This window comes from Urocitellus parryii, chromosome 5 (assembly GCF_045843805.1).
Source record: "Urocitellus parryii isolate mUroPar1 chromosome 5, mUroPar1.hap1, whole genome shotgun sequence".
Taxonomy (NCBI): domain Eukaryota; kingdom Metazoa; phylum Chordata; class Mammalia; order Rodentia; family Sciuridae; genus Urocitellus; species Urocitellus parryii.
The window spans coordinates 4276269-4294881 of NC_135535.1; the positions used below are offsets into that span (position 1 = coordinate 4276269).

At 59.7% G+C, this 18613-nt stretch overlaps 1 protein-coding gene across 1 annotated transcript in view; it reads right to left on the minus strand.

Annotated features, from left to right (window-relative positions):
* The window catches only part of Fbln1 (fibulin 1), a 69389-nt gene that overhangs the window by 4999 nt on the left and 45777 nt on the right, over positions 1-18613 (minus strand). Inside the window, exons 15-16 of the mRNA XM_026394291.2 lie at positions 12144-12286; positions 10241-10372 (exon numbers count right to left, since the gene is read on the minus strand). Of these exons, the coding sequence (XP_026250076.1) occupies positions 10241-10372; positions 12144-12286 (275 nt within the window). The remainder of the gene's footprint in view (positions 1-10240; positions 10373-12143; positions 12287-18613) is intronic.

Consider the following 18613-nt stretch of genomic DNA (forward strand, 5'->3'; position numbering starts at 1 on the left):
AGTTTGAAGGTGTGGGATTTCCCCCAAGGAGGTGTGTCAGCATCTGACTGTAGGGTTTTGGAGCAGCGGGGTGAGGGTCTGGGTCAGGGGTACTCGGCTTGGACCTGCAGAGCAACAGACCAGAGCGCGGCTGGGCTGGGAAGCAGGCTGCGCCTCGGGGGGCAGAGGAAGTGAGGAAGTGCACGGAGCCTGCGGCCCACGGCCTCTTCCATCCTCCGCCGGGCTCTGGAGACCCCATTGCCTGTCCCAGATTCCAAGCTAAGGGCCGTGGAGTCCAGTCCAGTGGGGCGGTCCCCAGAACCCAGCTCCTCCCAACCCACGGCCTGTCCCCACGTCACCCTGTGATGTGACCCTCAGGGTGCTTTCAGAACACACTGCCCTGAGTCTCGAATGTGTGGCAAATGTAGCAGAAAGGAATTGTGCTTTCTAGAGTCACCACCCACTCAGGGCGCTCGGAGTTGGTGGTGCACGGAGGGGAGGTGCCCAGGGCTTCCCAAACCCTGCCCTCTCTGCACCCCGAGAAAGGGCGCAATGGCCCAGAGGAAGGTTGGGTGTCCCTTCTGCATATTTATACACCAACTGTCACCCAGTGTGCCCCAGGGAAGCCCATCCCATAGGCCACAGGGTTAGGAACGTGCCCCCCCACTCTGTGGAGGGGTCAGCCACCCCGCGACTAAATAAAGCAGGGCAGCCCAGGGGGCGCCTCCCCTCCCACTTCCTGTGGGAACTGGGCTTCCACGCCTGTGGCCACGCGGCCCACCCGCCTGCCTTTCTCCCCTCACGGGGCGTGGCAGGGGCCACTACCATCTGTGGCTCTCAGGGGACTCAGGTGGGCCGGCTGCTGAGCATCCATGGCCGGGGAGAAGGAACCCAGGCCCCAGGCCACTGAGCCTTGCCCTGGGCCACGGAGCCTTGCCACGGGGGTGGGGGAGCCTGGCGGTGTTCGGGAGGGTCTCCCTGATGCACCCTCCTTCACATCGTCGGCCAAGATGGGAGGGGTAAGAGACCATCCCCTTCCTCTGTATCCCTGTCTGTCCTCCTGCCGGGGTCCTCCAGGGCCCTAGACCCAATCACTGACCTACTGGGATCTCCCCAGATGACCACAGAAACCCACCTCCCTCCGAGGACTCCAGCCTGCTCCCTCCTAAGGCTGGGGAGCTCTGTCCCGTTGGTAGGTGTCTGAGAGCAGCTGTCCTCCAGCCCTGCCCCCGTGCACCCCGCGTCCACCTGGGCTCTCAGGCCCCTCCTCCCCCTACACCCTCCCACTGTGGTCAGAGCTAGACTCTGGAACGTGAACCTGATTGTGGGGTCCAGTTTCCGCCCTGCCTGAAGTTCAGCAGGGCCCTGTGCCACACAGGGAGGAAGACACACCTTGGTCAGGCCCCCCAGCCCTGTCCAGCCCCCTGTGCCCCAGCCACACTGCGACCCCAGGTCCTGCCACCACCCGGGGGCCTCAGAGGACAAGTCCCATCAGCTTGGCTCAGAATCGACGTCCCAGAGGCCATGGAGGGCCGGGTCCTGCCCTGTGCCACCCCAGAGTTAAGGCACACACTTCCTTCCTCAGATTGGGATGCCCCGTGGGATTAGGACTCCCGCAAGCAGCCCGCGAGCACAGGCGCAGACCTGAGGCCCAGGCCAGCAGCTGCACCCAAGCGAGGGCTGGCACTTGTTGGCCAGCCCCAGTCTGGGTCCTCGCAGGGCGCTGGCCCACGGCGGGGCCAACGCAGAGGAAACATGATCAGAACACAAAGGTGCCTCAGAGCTGGGGCTCGGAGGGCTCCGGGCCACTGTCCCCAGGACCGAAACTCCAGCTGAGCCCGCAAGGAAGGGGCTGGGGGAGGCACCTGGGCAGGAAGGGAGGGCTGGGTGGAGGGGCTCAGTGTCCCGTGGAGAGCAGAGGAGGGAGGGCGCAGGAGCAGGGAGCGGCACCCTGAGGCGCCACCTCCACCTCGCTTTCCTGAGCGGCTCTGTGGATGAGCCCTGGGGGCAGGAAGGGCTCCTGAAGGCCACGGCACAGCACCCCCAGGCTGAGCCAGGCCCACCTCAGCACCCCGTTAGCCAAGCTCTGAGGGCAGAGGCCCTTCCACATGGGAGAGACCCAGCGAATCCTCTGAAAGGGGATCTGATCCAAACACGGAGCCCGAGCCTGCTCCAGGAGGGCACTTGCTGGGGTGCCCACCGCACGGGCACAACTGGGGATCTCAGAGCTGGGCCGGGCCTCCAGGAGTCTCCAGGAAGATGGTGGCAGCAGGAACCCCCGGTAAGTCCCACTGTGCTGTGCACATTCTCAGGTCCTGTCACCTGCCCTGGAGTCCCCTCTGTGCCTCGGTTTCCCCACCTTGAGAAGGTAAATCACTCCAGTGTGGGTTCATATCATCCCTGGGCCATTTTCTTTCTTTTTCCCTTCTCATTCTTCCCAGATGCCTCTATTGCGCGGCCTTGGCTAGAGCGCATCGTTTAAAATGGGGAGTGATTGGCGCACCGCCTGTGGATATCAAAGGCTTTGCGAAGGTTCACAGCAGCAGCAGTGAGGGGGTCACAAACTGTCCCACTGGACCCGAGGAGCCCGAGAAGCTGGGAGGTCCACGAGCTGCTCTGGGCTGGGGGACTGCGGGCGTGTCTGCTCTGTGTGCGCAAGGAACAAGCAAAGGGGCCTCACTGGAGGAGGGGACCCCGCAGAGGCCGCTCCTCCGGAACGTGAGTGAACATTGAGCCCCAAGCTCAGGAGGCTGTGACTGGCTCGGCCTTGCTCCTGACCTTCGTCCTTCCCACGGGCACAATCGCGTCTCTGCCCTCTTCATGGCGGACTGGTGCCCCCACTCAGCAAGTCTTCCCTCCACAGGGCTCCAGGGGCCTCCCTGTTCTGGACACCCACGGTGCGTCCTCAGTCCTCATCTGACAAGGCCCCACCTGGAAACGCCGTCCCTCGGTGCTCCAGGATCACCCGATGTCCCTCTGCTGCCTGCTCTCATCCCCGACCTCTGACCACCAGGGCCCAGGCCCTCTTGGCCCACCCCTCTCCACGCTCGAGGCTGTAACCAACGGTCATCACACAGACTCACAGACCCGGCCCGTGCTCAGAGCTCGTGTCCACAGTGGCCGGTCCTCTCCGCACCTTTCTGACACAGTTTCCCCACGCAAGCTTTGGCAGCTCTAGTCTGAAGGTGTTCGGGCTGCAAACCACGCAGCCCTGCTTGACTCCACATCCACCCCGTCGGCAAAACCCGGTACCGCCTTCCAATCACATCCTGAGCCTGCCTACTTCCCCCTTCCCACGGGACCCCTGTGGGCAGACACCATCTCTGTGGCCAGGACTGTCGCAGGGGCCACTCAGTGCCCACAGGGAGACTTTGAGGTGTTGGTCATCTCACTCCTTCTCTCCAAACCCTTGTGAGGCTCCCAGCTTCCTTGCTCCATGGGAAGCCAGGGCACTGCGTCCCCCAGCCTCAGGACCTGCCCGTGGCGCCACGCCTCCCCAGGGCCGCCACTCCTGGCTGCGTTTGTGGCCCAGCAGGCTCAGCCCTGCCTCAGGGGCTCGGCACAGGCTGTCCCCTCTGCTGGGAGCACTCTTCCTCCAGGCTGCCCGGCCCGTCTCCCCAGCAACTCGGCGGTCACCGTTTGAGTGGTCCCCCCACCCGTGCCCCACGCCGCGGGCGTCCCCGGCTCTGCTTTCTGCGCAGCACCCACCACGGCCACGCAGCACGGTACACTTCCTGCTCCTACACTCTGGAGGACAGGGTGCGACACAGGGATTCAGGTCTGTCCCTCTGTCTGTCCTGGTCCCTGCCAGGACCCTTAGATCAGGGCCTACATGCTCCTATGGGGGAAGGAGCTCCCAGAGGCTCACCCAGGATGCCACGGGGTCCAAGAGAAGGGGTGGCAAATGTCACACGGGGAGGGGTGTGGAGGGCACCCAAGAGAGGCGATGGCTGGCCCGGGCTTTGAGGGTGAGTAGTTTACCAAGAGGAAAAAGAGGAGAAGGTCAGGGCGGAAGTCCAGGAAGGGCCAGAGCCGGGGCTCGGCCGGGTGGGTGGGGCAGGACAGAGGGGAGAGGAGGGGATAGGGCACGAGAGGGGGGGCTGGAGGAGCCAGCCAGCAGAGGTCAGAGCCTGGGCACCCCCAAGTGCTGGGCCTGGGGTCGGGCTCTGCTTGCTGTAAGGGATGCACAGTGACCCAGACAGACAGACGTGACTCCCTCTTCCGGAGGAGAGGGGCAGGCAGGCCTAGGTGGGGAAGTCTCTCCAGCCAGAAGGCAGGACGGACAGGAAAGACAGGACTTCTGCAGAGTCCCAGCGGCTGGCCGTGGTATCAGGAGAGCCAGAGGGGCCGCTGGCTTCTGGCTTCAGGAACCTAGTGGCTGGGCACGTCTCAGCACATGCAAGTCCACGGCTGAGACCAGAGGCACCTCAGTGGCTCAGCAATGTGCCCCCGGGATCCTGCAGCCTGGATGGAGGTGGGGAGGGGGCTGCCGGCCCGAGAAGCAGCTGCAGTGATCACGGGTCCAGGGCAAGGGGTGCTGGGTGCAGGGGGCTCGGCAGGGCGGCACTTGTCAAGAGGCCACCTGAAGGGCTTGCTCTGAGTCACCCCTGGACTCTGTCCACACAGCCTGGCTGCACCTGCCCAGGGGTTCCCCATGCTGCCTGATGGCTGGACTCCTGATGGCTGGGCACCCAGGCTGCTCGGCGCCTGGGCAGGGGACAGGCATCCATGACTGTGGGTCGAGAGCACGAGCTCCTTCCCCACTCCAGGCCTCTGCATCCTCCCTGACTCCGGGGACACCTGGGAGTGACCCTGCACCACCCTGTGGCACAACATCCTGTCCTCTAGCACCTGTGACTCTGTCCCCAGGACGTCCCTGTGCCTCCCCAGGGACCACAGAGGTGTGGGGACAGGATTCTGAGATGCCCCCAGGCCTGAGTCTCCCGGCCCAGCTGCAAGTGCCGTCACTCACTTGAGAGGCAGGTGTCTCCAGTGTGGCCTTACATCTCCCCTGGGGCCACAGTGGTCCCACCCAGGGTGACTGAGAAGGCAGGGCTGGGAACCACGGTGCTCTTGCAGCGTGGCACCAGGAAGCCCCCTGGAGCGCACAGCAGAGCCACCATGTTGCTCCTCCTTCAGGGGTGGCAGCTGCAAGGACAGGCCACCCCCACTGACTCTCCGGGCCAGGTCCTGCGCTGCCCAGTGCGTGGGGCTCCCCTCCCGTCGAGGCCCTGAACAAATACGTTTGTGCCACAAATAGGCCCAGGGCGGGCAGCCAGGGAGCCCAGGGCAGGACAGGCAGCTCCTGGGGTGGCTCCCTGTAGCCCCTGGGCACCTCAGACAGGTGGGCTCCCAGCAGAGGCCATACCCGCCCCCTGAAGCCCACCACCAGTCCTCTGAGGAATCCAGCCCCAGCCCAGGGGCTGTCACTAGCTGTGTGACCTTTGAGTCTGCATCTGTGAGCTAGGGCAGTGACCCCTCCGGTGGCACTCTGGAAAAGTAACAGCTGTCATTTCAGAGTGGTCAACCTGGAGGGCATGCCGCCTCTGCCCCATGGGGTCCCCACGCAGTGAGTACAAAGGTGCTTTTCCTTTTATGTCCCCCTCTCCCTTCTAGGGGACCTTCCTGCTGCCCTCCACACTGCCATGTCCCCTTCTCCCCTCTAGGGGACACTCTGCCTGCCCTCCACACTGCCAGCCTCTGGGAGAGTCAGGCGGTGGCGCACACTCGGCACTCGCCCACCTGAGCACACACACCTAAGTGCTCGGCCATCCCCACCCGGCCCACCTCCAGCCTCACGTGCTCACCAGATGGGACCGGGGGCTCGCCTGGGACCGAGGCGCACAGTGGAGTGGGCTGAACGTCTTCTCAGACATGAAGCTTGCACATGAGGCCAGGGAGGGTCCCACCCCGACCCTGAAAACGGTGTTCCCACCTGGCAGCCAACCCCACATCGGCCTCAGGGGTGCTGCCCTGGGGACCGGCAGGCTCAGGGTTCCAGGGCGCTCCAGGCCCTGTGGGCAGGTGGGAAGCAGGCGCATGGAGAGTCCTGTGTGAGCAGGAGGTGGCGCCGGCCAGGTGAGGAATGGGAGAGGAGGCCACAGAACACTGTCCTTCCCCAGCCTGGCAGGGCTGGACCTCACCTCTCCCACGTGGACACAAAGGAGGTCTTTACCCTAAAGGGGGCCAGGACCCAGGACCGGGGGCATGGCGGCTGTTTATAAGGACCTGCTTCACTACCGATGCTCTGTGGCTAGGACCTGGACAAGCTGCAGCCAGCAGATGCCAGCAGTGTGGACAACAGCCAGTAGAGACCAGAGGACACAGGGACTCCACACTGGCCTGGAGTGGAGTCTAACCTCCATCCTGGCTCGCACCCCCACTACCTGGTCCGAGAAGCTCCCTACCCTGGACTGCTCCACCATCACGTCTGCGATCACAGCTGCTGACCCAAAGGCCCAGGACCAGTCGAGCCATGTGCACACAGGCCGCAGGTGGAAAACTACCTGGAGCTGCCTGCCCCCCCCCGCTCCTCCTGGTCTCACAGAAACGTTGGCCAAGCCAGCTCTCCACCAGGGGCGCGGTTGAGAAGCAGAGAGCAGAGGGTGGTAAGGGGCCTGAGGCCCTGCACCTGCTATAGCCCAGCAGCAGGGGTGCCCAGGGGCCTGGGGCCTGTCCTCCCACTCCAGGCTGGCCGCATGCAGCTGGCACCATCCTGTTCAAAGATCCCCGTTGGTCCCCCAGAAGCTGTTACTTGACAGAGTTTTCTGAGCTCCCTGATCACAGCCTGCACCCTGCAGAGCCAAGGGTGAACCCCGAGTCGGCTGAGGAGGGCTCCCTCGGGCCCTGGAGGAGACGCATTCTTCATTTTTCACTGACAGCCGGGGAGAGAGGAATGCAGGGGCACTGTCGGGGACAGCTGCTCGCCCGGCGCAGTCCCTGGATCCCTTGGAACAGGCTTCAAGACTGCATTAGCCGAAGGTCTGGCTCCCCTGGGTCCTGGTTGTCTCAGGGCATTGACCTCCTATGACTTTGAGGGGGGTGGACACTGTGGTCACTGGGCCTGCAGGCTCGTCCACGGGTGACTTCCTGGGACACCCACACTCCTAGCCAGCGGGTCTTAGTTGGCACCAGCCCAGCTCTGGAAGGTGGGGCTCCAGGCCCATTCTGGTCTGCCAGCCTCGTGCCCACCTGGCCCTTGCACCTGCGTCCCTGAGTAGGGGTGACCCACAGCACAGGGCATTGGCCATCATGGAACAGCAGCTCCTACGCGTAGCAGCTCACCAACGTCCTTCCTGCCCACGGGTGGAGACTCAGCCTGGCCTTGCCTCCTTCAGGAAGCCCCTGGTGGTCCTCAGTGTCCACCCAGGGTATGGCCTGGAGCTGGCAGGCGTCCAACCAGTGCCCTGGGCAGGCAGGTGCCCCTGCTGTGCGCTGCTGGTGGCCGAGCTGCCTGGGGGTTCCCAAGGGGCTCAGGAGCCTCCCAAGGCCTAGCAGGGAGCAGCAGATGGCAGGCCTGAGTGTCCAGGGACACTTTCTCCCCCTCAGCCGACACCCGGGCTCCATCTAAGATGGGGCCTGGGAATGCAGCGCGCTCAGAACAAGTCTGGAGATGTCCCGGCTTTGCGGTTTTCAGTTACAGGCTCACGCGGTCATTTAGCTCCCTTCCCTCCTTGGCCCAAGGGAAGGGCTCCTGCCCCATCCTGGGCGGTGATGTGAGTGGGCACAAGAACATCGGGGGAGAGCGCTCAGCAGAGGAGAGGAGCTTCCGGGGGAAGCCCACTCCAGGCAGCTGCATGCCGGCTCAGTCCAGCAGGCAACCACGCCAGGTGGACGGGCCTGGAGCTGTGTGCCAGGGAGGTCCAGGGCCTCGGAAGCTCCCAGAGGTGGTTCTGGGCAGCAGAAGAGAGGAAAGAGGTGGACGGTGAAGGTCCCAGGGAAGACAGCCCCAGCAGAGAAATGTCACATCCAGAGGCCCAGGGTCAGAGGCAGCCAGAAACACTCCAGAGACACCAAGATGGGACCTCCTACACACAGTGAGGGGGAGCCACAGGGCCACCTGGCAGGCAGGGCTTCGGGAGGAGCCGTTCCCAAGGGCCGGGCTGGGGCCTCCCCATGGCCCAGCCCAGAATTCCAAAGACCAGGGCACCCGTGACCAAGCGCAGCGAGGGGAACGGCCGCTGTGTGGCTGGGTCCACATTCCATTCCCAGGAAGCCCACTGCCGGGAACACCTGTGGTCACCTCTCACACCCTGGGGGCCGCTCCATGGCCTGCGGTGCCCCGAGTCACTGTGCGGTGCCCTGAGTCACTGGTAGAAGACCAGCAAGTCCCTGCCCCTCTGGGCCTCGGTTTCCCCTCTAGAGGGGGTTGGGGGAGGTGGTCTCCGGGGCCGCACGGCTGGCTGTTCTGCCCCAGCGCATGGGAAGCCGAGAAACGAAGACTCCCAGGGTGGTCCCTCTGGGATGCTGATGTGGCCAGAGACGGCATCCCAGGGCACTGGTGGGGTCATTCCAGGCCCGGCTGCTGCCCAACCTCCTGGCTGGGTCACCCCAGGAAGGATTTAGCTGGGAACGGAAGATGCAAGAATGTCCAGGGACTCGCCCCCAAGAGCCCCCACCGGCCGAGGCTCCGCACCCCCCAGGCAGGCCCTTCTGAGCTGTTGGTGAGGTGGTTTCCGCCAGGAGGGCTTGGGAAGGAGTGAAGGAGTGAACCGGAGGTCTGTGATTCCAAACCGCTAGGGTTCCCAGAGCGGGGAGCTGCCCAGGGCCAGGTCCCGTCACAGCCACACCCGCAGGTCATTTTACAAGGGGGAAACAGAGGTCCAGAGCGGGCAGTGGCTCTGGGGCGAGCTGCCGGTTTCATGACTGCAGACAGCCACGCTGCGCCCTGCTGGAGTCCCGGCTAACACACCATTAATAGTAATTAACTAATTACTGCTGTTGCCAACTAGCGGAGGAGGAGGCTGGGGCGGGGAACCCCCAGACGACTCACTCATGTTTACAACATGCAAACCCATTTAAGAGCTTGTAAAGTCGCTATAAATGGCTCTTTGGCAACGAGGGATTAACGGCCAGTTTAACAACCGTCAGGTTGGGGGCGGCAGGGGCGAGGTTCCAGGTCCAACAGCGCCACCTGGAGCCCACGTTCCAAAGCATCCCGCTCTGGTCAGGACCTCAGAAGCCCTGGGCTCACATGCCCATTCACAATGGGGACACTGAGGCCCAGGTGAGGGCAGGGGGTGTCCTCAGCTGCTTGGAAAGTGTTCATGGTACAAATCCAAGTCCAAACCGGCAGACGTGACGGTGACATTCCCTAAGAATGGAATTTCTTTGAGATGTAACTTTCAGGCCAGGTTCCGTGGACCACAGGAAGCGTGTTGCCGAGGGCTGTGGTCTGAGCGTGTTTTCAGACGCCCTTTGAGGCGTGGTTGAGACAGGGAGGGCTCTGCCCCGTCCCCTCCCATCCCCCTGACCAGCAGCTGACAGCATCCCCGCCTCCACGGGCGGGCACAGTCCACTATCTCCCAAGTTCACTAACTTCCCTCTGGTGTCTGCTCCGGCCATTCCTGTGCCCAGCTCACCCCTTCCCCTGCCCCTTTTACCAAGTTCTCTGCCCAGGTACCAACTCCACAGATTTGTCCTTCACCTGTCCTTGCCCTGGTCTCCTTGGTGCTCCCGAGACACCAAATCTCCAGGGAGGAAGCACAGTGGCTGCCTAGCCAGAGGGGCTCTGGGCAGTGGCCAGGCCTGGACCTCTTACCAGCGGACACTTGGGGAGCAGACAGAACACGTTCAAGGTCATGCCACAAGTCACAGTAGCCCTGTGGCAGAAACTGGAGCCCAGGCCCTCGGATTCTTCCTTTGCTACTCCTCCCCGAGACCCCAAGGGTAAAACCCCAGCGCTCCACTGACCACGGGGCCATGCTGAGCTGAGCCAGAGCTCCCATTCAGTGACAGCCTTTGGAGGTCACAGCTGTGAGAGGCCACAGCTTTTAACCCACCTGTTTTACAGCTAGGGAGGTGGAGGCCAGGAGAATTCCCATGGAGAGCCAGGGGCACAGCCAGGGCAGGCTCTGCCACACTGGGCTGTGCCTCAGGCTGAGACTGAGGGGGCTGCAGGCTGGCCCCTAGGGACGGCGGAGGGGACTGGCTTGGAAAAGAGACTCAGGTGTGAGCTGGGCAGGTCCAGAGAAGGCTTCCTGCCCAACAGCACAAGGAGGGGCAGTGGCTGATCCTTGGAGCACCGGGGAGGGCCACTCACCCACGGTCATGCCGTCCATGTAGCGTTTGATGATATCAAAGGAGTCCCGCAGGTTCCCTTCCGTTATGTCAAAGATGATGTCAGCCTGGTTGGCAGGATACAGTGGCGTGACCGTCCGCAGGAAGATGATCTCTGCAGAGAGGGCATTGGATGGGAAGGGGTGCACTACGGGGCCCACCCCAGTGACGCCCCAGTAATGAGCACCCAACACAAGGGACTGTTCACAGGCCACGTCCCTGAAGCTGCGGACGCCCTACATGGAGAGGTGGAGCTCCCGAGCCCCATGTCACAGGTTGGGCGGCTCCATCAGCAGGGAGACTGGGGGCTGGAGAGGTTTGGATGTCCCTGAGGCCAGGAAGCCAATCACAGCGGTGTCCACTGAGAAGTAATTAGTGAATGTTACCAGCACTTATGGAGCTGGGGAAGGGGACAGGAGGTCCGCCAGGACACCAAAGGCCCAAGCTGGTTCCTCTCCGGTGCACACCAACTTGGGGAGAGAGATGGCTCCTTGGGGAGGCTGGGCTGTCTGTGTGGGTCCATCTCTAGACCATTGTGAAGAGACCAGGCCACCCTGGCCCGGGAGCCACTGGTCACAGAGCCCAGCCTTATTCCTGGTGGTCTTGGGGGAGTCTTCCTTGGGCCTCAGTTTCCCCAAACCTAGAGTAAAGGGCCATTGGGTGACCACTGAGGTCCTTTCAGCACTGACGTTCAGGGTCTGGACTTCCTGGGCCCAAGATACTAAGAGGCGTCTGCAGCCACATCCAACACCCTGGGAGTCACCAGCCCCCACGTCGGCACTGGCTGGCAGGGCCACGAAGCTGGCCATGAGGATTTGGGGAGCCCTGCTGTGTGGCTTGGTGAAAAGCCAGCGTCACCAGCCTCCAGCCCGAGTCCAGACCCCTGTGAAATGCTGCTCCTTCCTTCTCTGGAGGGATAAGCCCGTGGGGAGCCAGTGGGGAGGGACTGCGCAGGGACTGCGGCCTGAAGCAGCTGGGCCCTGGGGGTCTCCCCTGTCATCCCCAGAGCCCTGCACCATCCTGCCACGGTGTCAGCACCGGGGTCGCCCTGGCTGGCTCGATTGGAAGTCTCCTCTGAGAGGAAGGATCTTCTAACCCTGGTGTCCCCAGAGCTTGACGTGGGCTCAGTGGATGTCTGGGAGTGGCCTGGTGATGGTGAGCGCCTCTGAAGGCCAGGGCTGGAGACTGCACAGTGGCAGAGTGGCTGGGGACCAAGCCAGCCCCAGCACAGGGCCGCACACCCGGGTGTGAGGGCCACGGAGCAACGGGCCAGCCTCTGTCCTGCCTGGGCAGCGCGCTAGGAAGGCAGGTGTGCGGAGCACCCTGAGGCCCCTGGAGAGCGGGCGTGGGCACATGACCCAGGTGCCACTTCCTCTGCCATCGTCCCAGGCTCCAGGACCAGGTTTCCTCCTGCAAATCTGACCAGCTGCAGCCTCTCAGTGCTCCCCAAAGCCTTAGGGTGAAGCCCCAGCTCCAAGCTCAGGCGGATCCCTGCGGATTCCGCCAGCCCATCTCTTGCCATGCGGCTGCCACTCCAGCCAGACAACGTGGCTTCGTCCTCAATGCCCACGCTGTCCCACCCAACTCCAGACCTTGCCAGCTGTGACCGAGCTTGGCGGCCTCCCTGCCCTTTCTGGGCTTCTCACGGAATCACCTCTCAGCCACCACGTGGGCCCCAGCACAGAGGTCACTTCCTCCCGGAGCCCTCCTGACCCCACAGGGCTGGGCACAGGAGCAACACTCTGGCTGTCTGCAGCAGGACCTTGCTCCGAGGGCGGCTCGGGCTGGAAGGGCAGGTAGAGGCTTTCGGCTCGGCCCTGACCGTGCCTTCTAGGGCCCAGCTCTCTACTCAGGCAGAGGGAGGCCCCCAGGCCACTGCCACTCACCTTCAGGGCGGGTGAACTCGCGGAAGGTGGGCAGCGAGATGACCGTGTGGGAGATGGTGTGCACGGGGTCCCGCATACAAGCGACGTCGGCGGGGCGGCAGGACTTGATGCAGCGGACGGTGTCCGTCTTCTCTTGCCGGACCCTGAGGGGAACCACAGCACACGCAGCTGATGGCAAAGTCAGGACCTCAGCTCCCATGGGGACCAAGACCCAGGGAGCAGCAGCAGGTGGCCAGGCCAGGGAGCACCTGGCCCAGAGGACGCTCCAGTGGGGAACTGTGGCGGCCTCTGCAGCCGGGCTGCTCTGCGGTCCTTCCTGCAGACTGGAGCCAAACACAGGAGACACCCTGCAGCTGCGTCTGCCTGGCGGTGGGTGGGCAGGGCTCTGAGAGGGACAGACGGCAGCACCGAGCCTCAGTGCCTACACCACACGGTGCACTCACGTGCTGCTGGCTCAGCAGACGGTGCCTAGTGCCTGCAGGGCACCAGGTGCACCGGCACCAAAGTGAGCAAGGGACACAGGCTCCCTACCCTGGGGAGCCCACGGTTGGGTGAGTAGCGGGTCACCAGCATGTACAAAATGCCGGACTCAGTGCCCAGAATGAAGACGTGAAATCCGTACCACCGTGCGACGGGGAGCAAGAGGAAGAGGACCTCAGCTCCCTCGGGGACCAAGACCCAGGGAATCACAGACCCACATCCCAGCTCTGCTCCAGACATATTCTTAAAACCTCCTTATCATAAAATGAGACAGATAGAAAGCAACCCAAAGTGAGGGTCTAGCGAGATCAGACTGAAGGCAAACGTCTTCCTAATCATCACCCATGTCAAGACAGGGGGCGTGGCCAGCGGCCTGGGCTGCCTCATGGGCACAGACCAGCGTGAACCCTTCTGTCCCACAAGCAGTCCCCGGCTGAGCCCCAGGGCAAGCCAGCCAGGTTTCCTGATGGTTCTATGGTAGCAGAGGCCTCTCTAGACCTTCCATCTAGACCTGCTCGTGAATTAGTGCCTTTAAGTTCTTTTTAACGTACCTCTAGGTTTCTTTTCCAGCTCTTATTTTCCACACAATTTATCTGTTAAAGGATGCAAAGCAGTTAAAGGGCTGGGCTGGGGCTCAGTGGCAGAGCGCTTGCCTGGTTCGTGTGAGGGACTGGGTTCGATCCTCAGCACCAGATGTAAATAAATAATAAAGGTTCACCGACAACTGAGAAAATATTTTTAAGGAAAGTATGTGATACCGATGAGCTAAGAGGCTCTGCAGCCTGGGCTTGGCCATCTGCTCCCTCCTGGTGCGGGTCACTGTGTCCCTGTCCTCTGGATTTCCTGCACGATGACCACTCAGCTGGTGTCTTCCAGGGGGTGTATCTTCCTCAGGGCACATGGGATTGGGTGCCTGTCTTCCTGCGATGCCCATGGTTGTCAATGCCCAGGGCCTAGAGCTGCCGACTCACGGGGATGGTGGCTCATGGTGGATCATGGCTCATGTTGGGCGGTGGCTCATGTTGGATGGTGCTCATGTTGGATGGTGGCTCATGTTGGATGGTGGCTCATGGTGGATCATGGCTCATGTTGGATGGTGGCTCATGTTGGGTGGTAGCTCATGTTGGATGGTGGCTCATGGTGGATCGTGGCTCATGTTGAGTGGTGGCTCATGTTGGGTGGTGGCTCATGTTGGATGGTGGCTCATGTTGGATGGTGGCTCATGTTGAGTGGTGGCTCATGTTGGGTGGTGGCTAATGTTGGATGGTGGCTCATGTTGGATCATGGCTCATGTTGGGTGGTGGCTCATGTTGGGTGGTGGCTCATGTTGGGTGGTGGCTCATGTTGGGTGGTGGCTCATGTTGGGTGGTGGCTCATGTTGGATCGTGGCTCATGTTGGATCGTGGCTCATGTTGGGTGGTGGCTCATGTTGGGTGGTGGCTCATGTTGGGTGGTGGCTCATGTTGGGTGGTGGCTCATGTTGGATCATGGCTCATGTTGGGTGGTGGCTCATGTTGGGTGGTGGCTCATGTTGGGTGGTGGCTCATGTTGGTGGTCACTCCTTCTTGTTTACTGGCTGGCTTACTTCCTGAGATGCCTTCCCTCACCTGCTACTGCTGTGTGGTCACCAGGGGGAACAGTTCACAGAGGAAAAGCAAGACCCATACTGGTTCTTTCCTTGTATTTTCCAGTTTTCAGGATCATGATCTGACTCTTATCATTCTCCAAAGAAAACACACACACACACACACACACACACACACACACACACACACACCAGTGTAAACTCGTGATTGGAACCAATTTGGTGAGACTGGATCCATTGTCACTATCATCCTTTTGTTAAAATGCAAAATGTTCCATCCTTGTCCAGTTGGGAAATGTGCCTGGGTCCTTTGGGCCGGATTCTGGTGCTTCCTGAAGGCTTCTGGCTATCTGAGAGGACAAGGCGTCCAGCCTCATCTTGACCTTTTACTGCCAAGACCTGGACTCAGTCATCGCTCCAAGAAATTCTGCATTTTTTTTTTCAGAAAACTGTGTTTCAAGACCACAGCCAGGATATTGGTGATGCCCAGTGGCCCTGGGTTGGTCATTGTCCTAGGCCTCGTTAGTGGACATTTTCATACATAAAACACAACATGAGTTCACGCTGATATTTCCAATTTGAAGTAAGGATCACATGGTTTTTAGCTTAAGCTTTTCCACATGACCGAAGAATCTTCTTTGTTCCACAACAGGATCCCAATTTTCAAGGACACAGGGAATGACAGAATATCCCGTAATTACTCATTTCATTTACCCCACATTTCACACAGGAGATACTCAAATTATCATCACTAACATAATTACTGAAAACAATTTCTTTGATATGTCCTCTCTCTTCTACTTGGGTTTTAAAGTGCTACTTCTCCGTTGTCTGAGCTATACAACAATTCATACAAACTCTTTCTGTTATAACGGTCATTTAGTTATGATTTTACAAATAATCACTTGTGCAGTGCTGGCATGTTCATAATAGCCTGTGGTCTTCGTTTACAAAGTCAGTTTTGCTAGGTATAAAATCCTTGGTCTACACGTTCTTGAGTGCCCTAAGTATGCTATTTAATTTTCTTCATCTGATGAAATGAAGAAATCACTTTCTGTCTTTGTCCAGATGTTCACGTTTTTCTTCCCTTTTATTTAAAGTCCAAAAATTTTACTAGAATAGGTGTTGGTTGCTCTGGGTTGACAGATATTCTCAGGTATGTGGTGCATTCTTTCAATATAGAATTTCAAATCTATTTTTTTACTTTATGGAAAGTTTTCTTGATTTATCATTGATAGTGTCTCCTCTCCTGTTTTGGGGTTCCTCCTCAGAGATTCCTGTCATCTGTATGATTGATCTGCTTTGCACATCTTGAATCGTCACTTTCTTCTCTAAGCCTTCTTGAAATAACATCTTTTGTTATTTTTCCTTTGATTTTTAAAATTTTTTGTTCATTTCAACTTGTTTTTCTTAAGTGTTTATTAACTTTTGTATTTCTCCTAGGTTATTCTTTCTGAAATTATTTTAAAAATATTTAAAATTAGGTCCTCAGTCTATGAACGCATTTCTCAGTTTATCCTAATTCTAATGTACTGCTTCTTCCGTACCTTGATCACTTTAGCACTTCTAGTTTGTTTCAGAGATGGAATATTAGTCTTTTTAAATTCTCTGCATGTTTTTTTTTAATGTGCTTTCCGTTATCCAGAGGGATATCATTCTGGTCCTGCTTAATTTTTTCCTTATAATAACTGCACGTATAGTTTGCTGGAGTTGTTGTAAGAGAGTATCGCAGAGTGGGTGTAACAGCAGACACTCATTGTCTCGCCGTCCTGGAGACGGACAGTTCCAGGCCCTGGGGTTGGCAGGTGGGTTTCCCCAGGCCCCTTTCCCGGCTTGTAGCACTCTGCCTTCTTGCTGTGTCCTTGCATGTTTTCCTGGAGTCCTCCCCACGTAAGGACCCTCTCAGATGACCCTGTTTCCACCCTGGTTACTTCTGAAGACCCCGTCTCTAAGTGAAGTCACATTAAGACATGCTGGAGGCCAGGACTTCCGTGTGTGGATTTTGAGGGGGACACAGTTCAACCCATACACTCGCAGGAAGGAACCCACGGCTGAACCGTGATCCTCCAAAGAAGAAACACCAAAGTTCTAGCCCTTCATGCCCCAGATGTGACCTTATTTGGAGGTACAGTCGTTGCACATTTGACCAGTTAAGATGAAGTCATACTGGAATCCAGTGTGGCTGACGTCCTTATGAGAAGGGGACCACGTGAGATCAAAGGCACACAGGAGCACACCATGCCACCGCCATGGCAGGCACTGGGGGCGGTGCGACTCCAAGCCCAGGAAAACCAAAGGTTGCTGCTGAGCCACAGGCTAGAAAGGAGTCCTGGCCTCCGGGACAGGAGGTCGCCTCCAGGTTTCAGATCCTCTGCGGGAGTCTGAACTGTAGGCCTGCAGATGGTGAGGCGGTAAGTTTCTGTTCAGTCACCGAGTTTGTGCTACCATATCGTGGAAACTAGTAAACGGAATTTGACCTTATGCTGCTGGTTGGTTGTCCTGAGTGGACATTAGTTTTCCTGGGATTTTGAAAACAGTTCCGTGCACAGGGATTCTTCCGGCCTCACTAGCTCCCCAGCGCCCTCCTCTGGGCGGAGCACTGTCTCACGTCCCCGCCTCTCTGGGACTTTCCTCTCCAGAATGTCTATTGTCACTTTCCTGCCCATTTTCTATTCCATTTCCAGCAGCGGTGCCACCATCGCTCCGGCCACTGCGTCCTCCAGGAGTCTCTGCGACTCGCAGCTCGCTGCTCTGTGCCCGTCGCCTCCTTCTGTCACCAGGAAAGTGTCCTGCTCTGGACCTGGGACTCACAGAAGGGGACTGAGCCCAGAGCTCCAAGATGAGGCTCAATGACCACTACTCCCAGCGGTGCTGCCGTCTTCCTGGAAGGCGAGGTGGCATACGACAGGGTCGGAGCTCAGGCCCTGGACCAGGCTGTGGGCAGTGGAATGTCACCAGATGCCAGCACTGGGGTTTGGGGCACTTACTTAACCTCTCTGAACCCCCATGTCCTGGGTGGGAACTGGGGGAACACTGCTTGCTTCCCAAGGCCGCTATGAGGATGAAATGAGCCGAATGCTTGGGACAGGGCCCTGCTCGGTGTTAGCTGTCACTGTCACTATTGTTATCACTGTCATGATGACAAGCATCGTCCTTCCCTTTTCTCCTTGGGAGTTTGACAACAGTGACACAGTCAGAAAAGCACAGTCTAGGTGCCAGCAGAGGCGGTGGCTCCACGGGTCAGTGACCTTGGACACATCCAAGCCCTTGGAACGTGCGTCCCTCATTTAAACAACAAGCACAGGAATGTCTGGTTACCTTCCAACAACTGCCAGCACCGGCACCCGCCAGGCTCCTACGAGCGCCAGGCACGGCCCTGGGCGTGACTTCACGGAATCGTCAAAGTCCTCCATGAGCTGGGCCTGGAGACTGCCGGTGGTGGCCCATCCAGCACAGCGCCAGCCCGGGGCACGGGGGACGCTCAAGCGCCTGCCCCATTTTCTGTGCATCAGCCTTTCAGCAGCACGATCCAGGCCTGTCCCTCGACAGCCCAGGAGCCGCAGGGCAGAGGTCGGAATCCAGGCTGTTCAGGTGACCCCGTCCCCCTCACGTGCCCTCGGGCCCCCAGCGCAGACCAGGCCACCTTACAAGGCAGGCAGTTCCACAAACTAAGGCAAGTGAGGCGGAGCAGACGCGTCACTGGGGACAGTGCGGAGGGGATGCTGGCCACACAGAGCGCCGGGTGGCCTGGGAGGCCCCCGAAGGTCCCCAGCTTCACAGTTCTGTGAACACAAAGTGCTCCTTGGGGCCTGAGCCACCTGGAGGGTGATGAACAACGGACGGAGCAGAACGACCGGATCCCCCTGTGCCCTGCTGGCCTCAACAGAGGACACCTGAACTGGCCTTAAAATGCCATCCGTCCACCTCCCTCCAAGCCCCCAGTACCCACCCACCATCCACCCACCCACCGACTGGCCATCCACCCACCCATCCATCCGTCCGTCTATCTGTATGTTCAGATATTTACTAGGCTCCTTCTTTAGTAAAAAAACACAGTCCCTACCATCAAAAAGCCCCTGGACCAGTGAGGGCCCCGAGGTCAACGACACGGCAATGGCTAAGCGCTCAGACAGGGACGCTGGGGCCGGGAGCACAGAGCAAGGAGGCTTCCTGAGAGGTGTGACCCTTGACCTGGGTTTTGAGAAGAGTGGCAGTTGGCAAGTGGACGGCACCCCACCCCCCCAGGACGCTGGAGCTGGGAGAGGGACAGAGACCAGACAGGCGGGAGCTGCAGGCAGTTTCCAGGGAGGTAGACTTCCTGGGCTAGGAAAGAATGCCATGGAAGGTTCCAGAGAGGACTAGACCCGTCATGACCAGACTAGTCCTCCAGGGGGCCTGCTGGGCT